Source organism: Schistosoma mansoni, chromosome W (genome assembly GCF_000237925.1).
Source record: "Schistosoma mansoni strain Puerto Rico chromosome W, complete genome".
Taxonomy (NCBI): Eukaryota; Metazoa; Platyhelminthes; class Trematoda; order Strigeidida; family Schistosomatidae; genus Schistosoma; species Schistosoma mansoni.
Window position 1 is genome coordinate 28,212,750 of NC_031502.1, and position 12,434 is coordinate 28,225,183.

General features: G+C 38.3%; 1 protein-coding gene across 1 annotated transcript; it reads right to left on the reverse strand.

Moving 5' to 3' along the window:
- Positions 1-217: 217 nt before the first annotated feature.
- Positions 218-12,143, reverse strand: Smp_180070 (putative gem-associated protein 5 (gemin5); the record flags this gene model as incomplete). The annotated part of the gene is made up of 4 exons (XM_018789228.1): positions 218-1,210; positions 4,424-5,721; positions 5,899-6,832; positions 11,418-12,143. The coding sequence occupies 4 exons, from the start codon at positions 12,141-12,143 to the stop codon at positions 218-220; spliced, it is 3,951 nt and encodes a 1,316-aa protein (XP_018654693.1).
- Positions 12,144-12,434: the final 291 nt, after the last annotated feature.

Below are 12,434 nucleotides of genomic sequence, written 5' to 3' on the forward strand. Positions count from 1 at the left end.
CACTTTAATAATGAAGTAACACAACGATGAAATTATAATCAAGTGAAAAGCGAAAATCTCAAATAGAAACTATATTTGCTCTGTTATTTATCCTGTACATAATGCATATCTTACAAGTTACCGAAATGCAGAAGAGTTTATAAAGATGACTACACAAAATATTCAAGGGGCATATATATATATATATATATATATATATATATATATATATTATTTTTTACATACTATCTGAGGGCGAAAAACATAGCTTGTTATCCGAAGTGGAGTAATTATTCACCAAGACCTGCTGATAAGTTGAAAATAAATAACTGATTAAATAAGTTGTTTCTTTTGGTTTGATGTACTCGCATGATTTCCGACTAGACTCATATCGGTCAATATACATTGTCAGTGAATTATCTGAAGGTAATTTAGTTGGAGGAACATGATTATGCACTAAGTAGAACAAAAGGAAGTCTACACAGAAATTTGTCAAACAAACTTCCCATAATGAAGACGGTTGACGATCTGAAACTAACTGGTTCAAACATGTTATACAATCGGGATTTATGTATTTCATCCAGTTATCACTATGATTTTCGTATGGTATTGTTGAAGTGTCAGATTCCTCTTGATGATAATTAGCCATAAGAAAAGAAGTCATCTGGCCAATATCTAACAATAATAAACTGCTAATCAAACCGGAGCAAGACGTTGTCTCAGACGACAGAAGACGTGAAAAAGCATCAAGCCAACGTTCAAGGAATATTGCTTCCGTAGGAAATAGCTTAAAACCAACCGTTAAACACATTGAAGCTAAACGAAGACATTCGCTTGACAAATAATCCAAGGATGATGTATTAAGTAATAGACTAATACCAATCCAATACCACGAAAGTTGTTCAATTTCTTTACCAGGTCGCAAGTTAGAAACTTCAACTTCACGGTGAACCATATTAGTGGCATTCAGCCATTCCTTCTTTCCAATGTTGTATATAATAAAAAAGAACGACTTTTCGTTTGAACAAGAACGTTCAATAAGTCGTGTAATGCATTTCTCTGCATATTTCCAAGATTCGGACGGATTTAAACGTAAACGTGCGAGAACTAAAGCTTCTTTAACTCTGTCATAACTTAACAATAATTCAACCGCTTCTTGGACACGATGTGCGCATACCAAAAGCGTAACAGATACAAGAATATCAGGACTAGCAGTTTGCATATCCTTTATCTATTGATTTGAAAAAGACATGAAGAAACAATAACAAGCAACCTAATACAACAAATAAAAGAGAAAAAAGATTATACATATTAATTTAGGATACACTATAGGTGTGTACAGTAGTATCCATTATCTACTGAAAAAACGTGACGATTATGTTTAGTAAGAAGGATTGTGATATCAACAATAATGTTAACTCACTGAATCACTAAACACTAAGTAAACTGTATTACCTTCGTTCTTTTCACTAAGCATATGTTATTTTAATCAAAAACTTCGATATGATTAATAAGTTCAACAAATTCATTTCACATTTACTCATCGCAGTTTTAATTTGTTACAGTAAACTTCGTAAATCACAAATCCAAGTCTACATTTTCATAAGTTAGTAGTTTTTCACTTTGACAAGGTTTGATTTTTAAATATAAAATCAAAATCGTGATCCATGTGGACCGCAATTCAACTTTTGGAAACACCAGTAGGTTCAAGTAAGCAGCCAAATGATACAAGTGATTTGAATGGTTTGACCTATTAAGATAGCTCTATCTTTATACTGAATATAACGGTCCAGAAAAAACGAGATAAATCGTTAACGCCTAAATAACCCAAATCTCGCTTCCAAAAATAGCTGGTCAGAGTGAGGTAATTGTCAAATAATAGTATTCCATAGAAGTATATTTATTTATTTATTTATTTAAACACATAAATATTGGTACAAGGAAGCACCAGATACATATGCGCCATACAAACCTTTTCGATTTGTGTGAGGGCTGTGATACTGCCCAGGTGCCCAGACCGAAGCAGGTGGTTTTCTTAGGGGACCACACCCGGAGCCTTTGACCGAAAGATCTGATCCACAAGGCAGTGGAGCATCGTGAGGAGATGCAATCCCATGGTAGCCGGTGACCAACGATTGATTCATGTGCCATTTGTTCCCTCAGGATACTGGAGCCCATGTGCATCATTGGTTTGGAATCAGGGTTTTCCAACTCCCCTAGGTGGACTCGCCTTGTCCACCAACCCGGTTAAAGCGCCGGACATTCGCTTTTCGTCCTCTCGATTTCGTAAACAACGCCCCCGCCACGAGAAGGCAGTGAGTAGGACTTCCCTGGCAGAAGCTATATACGCCTGGCCATGTGAGAGCGTTTGGAGAGGGAGAGCGGACTCTCCCCACTCTCGGCCGTACCAGGGCATTAATGTAAATTTGTCACTCAGTCGGGATTTTCAACCACTTAATTTCGCAGGTCCCCACACACAATCACTAATAAATATTTGACGGTTTAGTTAGTATAAACAACCTTCAAACAATAGGCACATGTCTGGGACACAAACTTCTAGATGACTGCTAACTTACGTTAGTTGTCCGTATTGTTACTCTTCATATATCCGACAGTCGTTCAGAGATTTTAATTTTAGTTCCTCATGTGTACTTATTCAATCTACAAAATTATTTGGTCAACTAATGAAGAAATTTCACAAGTTGGACAGAATACAGTGTGCCATTTTCAACACGAAAATATTCTGAATGAAATATATTGTCTGCAGTTATATATATATATATATATATATATATATATATATAGTTCTTTTTCCCCATGATCACCGAAACCTCTCTTTGGAATACTCTACATGAAACGAACAAAGAATAAAACCCTATTACCTGTTTCTTTACGTTACCTGCTAATCTAAGATAGTCTATAATATTGAAATAAAAGGAATAGAGCACGCTAAGTTCTGCTCATCGCCATCAATTATTGACACATACGTTTAAAACCATTACATCCAGCAGAAATATTACAAAATCTAAAATAGGTTAGCAAAACCACTAAACATCATATAAAAATATATCAAAAATTATAAAAATTCCCATATTGTGAAGTAGGACAACATATATAAACGAACAATATTGTTTTCAGTAAGATCCTCATCAGGGTTTTACTCGAATATGCAGTAATATTTGTATGCGTATACTGAAGTAGTAAACCAATCAAGGCAGTTTATGAGTCAGTGACGACAGTGGAATGGATTACATAAATAAACATAATAAGTAAAAAGTACCAATTGATAATGTGATGACAGATGTACTAATTATGATAAGAATAACAAGGCTTGAGTCCATGTTTCGTGATGGGAAATAGGTTAATGACTTGAGTAATATAAATGCTGAAACAACATTCATAAAAACTATAAGATTACGTAGTAAGAAGTGCTCATATAGTTGGACAATGAAGAGTACATTTGAAAAAAGGGGGGTGACGAAAAATAAACGAACAAAGAGTATGGGAAATAATAATAAATAAAATCTTTTATTACGGCTAATTTGGTCAACAAAGAGGTAAAGATGTTACATATTTCTTATGAATGCGAAGACTTGGATTGTTAGCTCGAACTTCTACAGCTTTTGCTGCGTAAGAGACGAGATCAACCCCCATAAGGGAAGGTAATAGGAATACGACGAATCACTTTTAAAAACAGACAAAAGGAACTGGAATCATACTAACGTGTTTGACTGCCAGGAGGAGAAAACAGAATGTACAATGTTCGCATTAGAGATAAGACATTTTGGTGGTATGTGAGAATATTCGATCTCCATAAAATCTTTTCTGAACCAGATTTTACATAAAATTTAAAACCCAAGTGAAAAAAGGATTAAAGACAGAGAAAAGTTATTAAAAAATGATGTATAGTTGCTGTATAAAGACAGCCACTAATTCTAGCCGAATGTGAATTATGAGAAATTGTGACTCGTAAGAGAAAAACGATAAATTGTGATAATTAAATATTTAATCCATATAATTATTAAATTAGTAAGTTTTCTTTCATAATACATTTTTTTCTTGAAAGTGCTGGTACACTATGTATTTTCAGATATGATTTTAATATCGGAGCTGAATGGACTAATATACATAGTAAACGGTTGATATTCTCTATCCCATCCCAACAGACATAAGACTTTCACGAAGTTTTGCTTTAGAGTGATTTGATGACATGACTTACAAACATTTAGACATACAAACTCGTGCCAGCCATTGCATAAATAACGAAGTACCAACCCTTTTCATCAAATAACATTTTTAGTCTCGTAAACGTGTGACTGGTTACTGAAGTTGTTACGCCATCATTTTGAAGTACTGTATCGAAGAAAGGATTTTAAGTGTGTGCGGAAATTTTATTGTTTTTGGAATTGCACAATTTAATTTAAATGTAAACACATTAACTCACCTTTTCACCAAGCAAGTCAACCTCCACGACAGGATTTTCTTTTGACACAGTTAACTTATCGTAATTTCCAGGATAGGCAAGAGTTGATTGAGCTAGTTGAATTGCATATAATAACCAAAAAGGCATGTGACCTTCTGTTGACATAACAGGTGGGATACTAGATATACAACCTATCCATAAAAGTATGATGCAGTAGGCATCCAAATGAACTAAACTGTTTGGTCGTTGACCGAAATGAAACAACTTTAAATGATGAGATGCTTCCATTTTTAAATACTTTAAGAGACATGTTCTGGTTACGCTAACTTCTGGCAAGAGAATCAACAAATCAGTTGGCAGTCTCTCATCATCCACTTTTTCGGTTATGAAGTCAGAGACACTTAAAATGTGTGAAAGAAACGTCCCCATATTAAAAGGCGGAGAATGATACAAGTTAAGTTCACATTGTTTATTGATACTGAACTGAAATAGGTTAGGAAAAAGAGCAGGTCGTTTCCTTTTTTCTGCCGTTCCAGCAGAATTAATTTTCCTAGAGGAATTCTGAGATAGAACAGATTGTTCCTTATGAGAAGCCCTGGTAACTTTATCATCATTCTTTAACGTTATTTCTTTATTTGATTTTTCTTTGAGAGCTTCGGAACTAACGAATGAATTTGTTTCCGACTGAAGAGATTCGCCAGAAATACCACCATTACATAGTTCTTCTTGATCGCTACTTACAAGTCTTTTGATAGTTGGTGGTCGATGTCGACGACTATGGGGTGGCTGGCTATGGATTTGTTCAGAGGGTCGCCAACCGAATAGAAGACATAACTCCCCACCGCTAAAAGCAAGATCAGGTTCTTGACGACTCCATAAACATGTAAATAGACGTAGTCTGTGTGCACGAAAATTAGATATTGATAGATTATTGTTTTCAATGTTATTAGCATGAACTCGCCAAACATTAGCTGTACCATCAAAAGAAGAGGACAGTAAGAGGAAAGGATCATGTGGAGACCAGTCTAAACAGGTGATTCTGTTGAAATGACCTTCTAATCGTGCCAAACAAGTAGACAGCTGAACAGGTTTGAGATGTTGTTCTTGGTTGAGAGCATTAAATAGGTGTATCTTGAGATCAGTAACAGTTATAAAAGATTCGTTTGATGCAATAGCGAGCCAATAATAATCCCTTGACCAAGCTAAACAATTGACGCACTTAGAATGACTCACAATACGGCAAATAAAGGACAGGTTATTCGACAGTTTCGAATTTGATAAACCATAAACATCAACTTGACCTGAACGATAGCCCACACCTATCAAGTAATCAAAGGTATCAGGAACTGGATCAGCTGATGACTGTTTAGTTTTACTAACAGGGCGGAATGCTATATCACTACGAATCAGGGTTTTCCAATCTTCCTCAGTGGTATTTGGAGGAGAAGGAAACTTCATGCTAACTTCAACTGGAGGGCGACCGCCTCCAAAATGACAGTGGATTTTTCCTTTACTTACACTATAAACATAGAAAGGAAACTTAGCCTCGGATTCTGTATTGCACCTTACATTTTCCTCTACAGTTGTATTTGATAAGAGTGCAGAATTATCAGGTTTCAAATGACTTTTAGTTTCTATCTGTTCATTTTTGTGATGCGAACCCGTAAATATTATAGGCCCCCAAGCAACTCGGTATACGGTCGAACCAAACGCGTGCAACTGTGGTTTCGGCTTCCGATTCTGTATTTTCTGTAGCTTGTTAATATCGACTATCTCCACACAACCGGATTCGGTCCCATAGGCAAGGATGTTTTCGTATTGCGGTAAAGGATGCCAAGCAAGAGCGGTTATAGGGGATGACTGAGATCCCCGAGGTGATATTGAAATAGATTTGTCCTTACTTCGATTGTCAAAGGAATTGTTACCATCATTCATATTCGGTGAATAAACTTTCCAGAACAAAATAGATCCATCTGAAAGCCCTGCGACTAAAGGGCTATTACTAAACGAAGACTGAGCTAGAGAAAACACCCCTGCAGAAAGTGTCGGTAGTCGCAAAACAACTAACGGGAGCGATTCTTCAACTAACTCCCACACAATCAGAACTCTATCTTGGCTGACTGTAATCACTAGCCCAGGAGAATTAGGAACAAACAACATTGAAAAAATCAGCATAGAATGTCCTTGGTTTTCAGGTGTTATGTTAGTAGGTGCATCTGAGCAGCTCCAACGGAATAATTCACCCCGTAATCCCGAAAATAAGATATTCACCATCGAATTCTTCCCTGTGGTGTAACAAGCAGATATCCATGGGGCTCCGCTAACATTATTTTTCTGATTTGAACGTTTTCCAGAATCATTTGCATGATAACGTGACTGACCAGGAACTTTGGTACAAAAACAGCATTCGGAGGTGGATACATTCCATACCTGTTTGTTAATGGTAATTTAAATAATTTATTAATCGTCGTTAGATATGTACATGTTTTGAAAAACAAACCATAGCATCATAAGTTGTATAAGTAAAACTGCATAAAACAAAATAAGGTGTAAAGAAGATTAAATATTAGACACCATAATTTTGTCCGACATAAAACCATAGATAAATGATTAAATAGCTACAATAAGAAATACTGGTGTATATTTTTGTGGCTAAGCCGCTACTGGATTATCTATGGCTTTAATAATACACTTGTACAACTAATTTCGATAGTACTTTCTCGCAAAATCGAAAATGACCAATGACCATTGGTTTAAACAAGTTGAAACTCACATTTATGTTAATACAAGCAAATTGGTAATATCGGCAACCTCCACACTATAGTTGTATCCAAAGCCAAGTACACATTTATTCGTTCAAGTTGATCGATTGCTTTTGTGTTATCAGTATTTACTAAGACCAGCAAAGAATTTCAGAGCACCCAAATGCCCTGGTACGGCCGAGAGTGGGGAGAGTCCGCTCTCCCTCTCCAAACGCTCTCACATGGCCAGGCGTATATAGCTTCTGCCAGGGAAGTCCTACTCACTGCCTTCTCGTGGCGGGGGTGTTGTTTACGAAATCGAGAGGACGAAAAGCGAATGTCCGGCGCTTTAACCGGGTTGGTGGACAAGGCGAGTCCACCTAGGGGAGTTGGAAAACCCTGATTCCAAACCAATGATGCACATGGGCTCCAGTATCCTGAGGGAACAAATGGCACATGAATCAATCGTTGGTCACCGGCTACCATGGGATTGCATCTCCTCACGATGCTCCACTGCCTTGTGGATCAGATCTTTCGGTCAAAGGCTCCGGGTGTGGTCCCCTAAGAAAACCACCTGCTTCGGTCTGGGCACCTGGGCAGTATCACAGCCCTCACACAAATCGAATGAGTTTGTGTGGTGCATATGTATCTGGTGCCCCTTTGTACCAATATTTATGTGTTCTAATAAATTAATTAATTAATGGTTTTCTTCAGACAAGTATCAACACACTTGGTGATCAAGATTAAAAATCGAACTTGGAAATAACTTGAAGTGGATTTTAACACGTGATGTAAGCACCTAATTCAAATTAAGCGAGTGAAGTATCTTGTACTAAGGTCTGTCTTTAAAAAAAACATTATAGGAATAACCAGATGAGTTACTTGACGTTATTTCAGCTAGGATCTAAGTAAGTTTATACCAATAACATAATCTAGAACCGGGACAGATATACTGGGATGAAAATTTCTATACTTTTAAAGCCCTACTGAACTGAACGGGTAATCAATATCGATCAGAAAAAATAGGTGGGTTAAAAAAAGATGAAAACCCAGCTTATCGGTCTACAACTATGGGCAAACTAATAAGAATGTAGTAGTAAGAGTTAGAATATTAGTGGGTTGAAAGTCATAAAATAGTTCACCTATTAATATTCAGACGAAGATAAATACATGCTAGTCTTGAGTCGTAAAAAAAATATGCGTAACCACCTACATCCTAGTCCGGTTACGATACCTACTGTAATATAACTAGGTAGTTTCTTAGGACTTTAACACACTCTACTCGTTTGGCTTTTATCAACTTACGTCACCTATGGCGAAGAAGAGATATCCGTTTATCGATTAAGGGACGAGTATACTGTGCGGCAGTTCGATCTATTCTACCTTACGGCTGCGAAAAGTGGCTATTGAGGGTAAAAGATTCTCGTAAGTTACTAGTATCTGATCACAGATGTCTTGGAAATATTGCTCGCATCTTCTGGGATCACCACGTAAGTAATAGTGAGGTTAGACGCAGGGTATTAGAGAATGGTGGTAAATCAGTTGATGAGATTAAGGATCTTCATCGACTGAGATGGTTGGACAACGTATTACGCATGCCCAACCACCGATTACCACGACGCGCAATGCTGACGAGTGTTGGAGATGGTTGGAAGAGACTTAGGGGCGGCCAAACCAAAACGTGGCACCAGTCCTTGAAGTCCCTAACATCTAGTCTGAGCCATGCTGGTAGATGCAGACTACTTGGTTGGTGTCCGCGTGACTATCGTAACCAATGGTTGGCGACTCGGCTCAGAATCGATCACAATGGCGTAGGTGTATACACTCTTAGTCTGCCCTTAAACATTCAGATTAAAATTCCACTATATCTTCCTATACTTCCTGTACTTTATCATTATATACAACCTTTCTTTTATATATTACCACCATTAAATTAACTACTATGAATTCGGTGTTCATCTTGTTGTGCTAATGGGGTATGGCAACTTAGACCGATGCATATATGTTCCTGGTCCTACGTTGTAGCTGACTGACTGATACCTGATTCGCATGAGAAAATGAAAATAACAAATCGAATAGTAAAGAAATCGGAGCCACTTTAGATGATGTCTCTCTTTATGATTAAAATTACTGTTTGCTAAAAATAAACGATTGTCTGAGCATAGTTGCAACAGACGGTCACCATTAGCTGTTCGCTGAGCCGGAATACTAAAATACCTACATAAATGTCTTTCTATTTGGTTTAAGTTACCTACTTGGGGATTAAAGTCACCTGCTACGAGTACTATATCTGAGCGTTTAGGTTTATGTAGAAGTTCAGAGAGCTTTCTGTAAAAGTCATATTTCACTTCTTCCGGGCTGCAGTCGTGTGTCTCTATCCTTCTGAGTTATTACAGAGCCGTTTAGCCGAACACCACATAGACGACTGTTAGCGGGAATCCACTCTAATAGTGCTTGTTCTGCTCTCACACTAAGTGCTATGCCTACACCTGCCAGTCCACGAGAATTAGCCATCGGGTCGCCAGATAAAAGGAGGGTGTATCTCGTTGGCTCTCCGTTTTGGCGAGGTGAAGTCAAGTGAATGACCACACTAGGATCCTGTATGCGTGTTTCGGAGACACAGCATACATCAATCGCAAGAGATTCTACGGTTTTAGCCAAGGAGGCCTGCTGGCCGATTTAACATGGGGTGCGTACGTTGAAGGCTCCAATGTGTAGTTTGGAGCGAGGTTTCAGCAGACCTGAGAGTGTTTTGTGCAATAGAGTCGTTGGCTATGGTAACACTTGAGGAGGAAGTCAAAAGAGGAGGTTTAGTGTTGAAAGTCAAGATAGGAGGAGTAATAGGAATTGAAGAAGGAGATTGATCGCGTATACGGGGAACATGAGTGCTGTTAGAGGTATGAGGGTGGTTACCACTTCCCGGTGGCCCACACCGTGGAAGGGTTCTTTCGGAGGTACCTGGAAAGGGAATTGGATTAGAAGTGGTCTTAGTGACCTGAGAGCGTGACCACAGTGCCCAAGGGACAACTGCTTGAGGTCGGTCACATACGACCTTTTTGTGGGTAATTTTTGTGTTGGCTCCGTACTTGTTGGGACCTTACCGCCGGAGACGGATATCAGTGGGATGAGGCGAAGTGTGCACTTTTAGGGTCAACCATTTTTCACCCCACCCCTCCTTGTGGGAAGGCAGCATCGTTGTTATGCTGGTTGTCTGCAGGAAACACCTTACTGCCGTCACATCTCTGTACAGTCAGCAGTACGACTTCGCCTTCGGACCTTAGGTTCGCTGCTTTTAGTCTCACCGCTCTTCAACCGACCTGTCTGGCGTGGTAGGACCTTGAAGAACGATTGTTCCAGGCAGTATAGCTCGATTGGTTCATCACGATAGGCAATCCCGACCACCACGTCATGGTAGCAGCAACGGTCGGGACTGAAAAACAATTGTTTTGTGTTTCGGTTTTTCTAACAATGATATACAAACTACGAATAGCAGTTATCATAGTTTAGCCTTCAATGAACGATACACCAAATATCCAGACCGTATGTGAAAACCTAGTTATTCAAGTCATAAGGATGTATATGATCTTGGTTACAATATTTTAGAAAAACAATCTTATAATCAATACGTTAACCAACTGTTATTTAAGATTTTTGGGACACATACAATACGAACAAAGTCGTTAAGTACCAAGTAGACAGAACCATTAGAGTACCACGAACAGTAAGGAAAGTAATTCTGGAGCTAGTTTACAGGAGACTTGTTCATTGTATCTTTACATAATGAAAAAATGAAAATAGGTGGATGCTAAATTCACATTCTAAGGCAAAGTCTTAATGTTTCAACCATCATTAAAGACTGAATCACACTGGACTTTTAACGGATAAAGTAAACGGTAACACAAAAGATCCAAATGACAAACCAATGACCTTACTAAACCGATCAACGGTTAAACTAGTATTCGCATAACAATATATATTGATATTCTTTTACTGTTTCTGATCAACGGCATACAAACTAAGTAATAGAGATACTTGAAATGTATAGATACTTATTGTAAAGCCCAAAATTTCTTACTGAGCGAAATTCAACTATGTGAATATAGTGATGACCTAATATTCTATTACACGAACATGACTAGAAATACGACAGACTGGATACAACTAAGAGTGGAAAACTATATTATTGGATTGTGACAAAGATAATCAGTTTAAATTTATGACCAAAAAAATTACGCAGAAAACATCTCTAACTAGTGACTTCGATAGTTACTCACCTTGACCATTTGATCACGTCCACATGTGAGAAGCTCCGTTGGGTTGTCTGTATAACCCGAGGCACACGGTTTCCAGACTACATGACAAACATCCCTCTCGTGCGCGTAAAATCTCGCTATCTGTGTGAGATTTGAAGCTGATGAGATGTCTGATGGTTTGAACATATAAACGCCGACCAGTCCTTTCTTGTATCCTACAGCAACTCTTAAAATTGAGTAGTCAAATCCTGACTTCTCTAATGCACAGACCAGTACAGAGTCGTTTTCATACTTTTTGGACAGATAATGTGTTTTATTTTTTTCACCGTCAACGATCCAAACGATAAGTAACCCCTTATCCGTGCCCACAAAATTATACGACTGGTTTGGAGAGTGAGAAAAAGAACTCAACGCAGTCGGGTTTACATTTTCTCGTACGCTGTGCACGTTGAACTCACTTTCAAGCACCCAATCCGGTAGTGAATATATCCAGCGACGAACCAAACCATCAAAGCCACATGAAACCAAGCTTAGAGATAGACAGACGTCAAATGTAATAGCTGAGGTCTTCTCGTGATGGGGTTGAAGTTGGCCAACATAAGACCAAGAGTACTTATGTTTATCGCCGGAGTGAACTTCATTTTTAATACTGAATATATGTACATACGGCCGAGACGAAAAGGCTACTAACACATTTCCGCCATCGTCCAAATTTCCCCACGACGTTGCTGCCAATACGTTTGACATGAACCAATCTGGAGAGCCTGGCAGCACATATCTAGCTATCTCTTGATAAGCCTAAACTAAGTTTAGAGACCAGTTCAGTACCTTACCATTCCAGTAACGCCAACTTTGACACCCCGCCGCAACTTTCAATACGCAAAATCTCGTTGGCAATGCCCGGATTCAGATTTGTGCTTTGAAGACAGAAGGCTGATGATGTGCGGAAGTCCTGTTTGTTAAACTTCTCGTGAATGAGTGAACTAAAGGTGTGGACAGTAATCTTTATAATGGTAGGTTTAGAGAGCTGAGTACTAC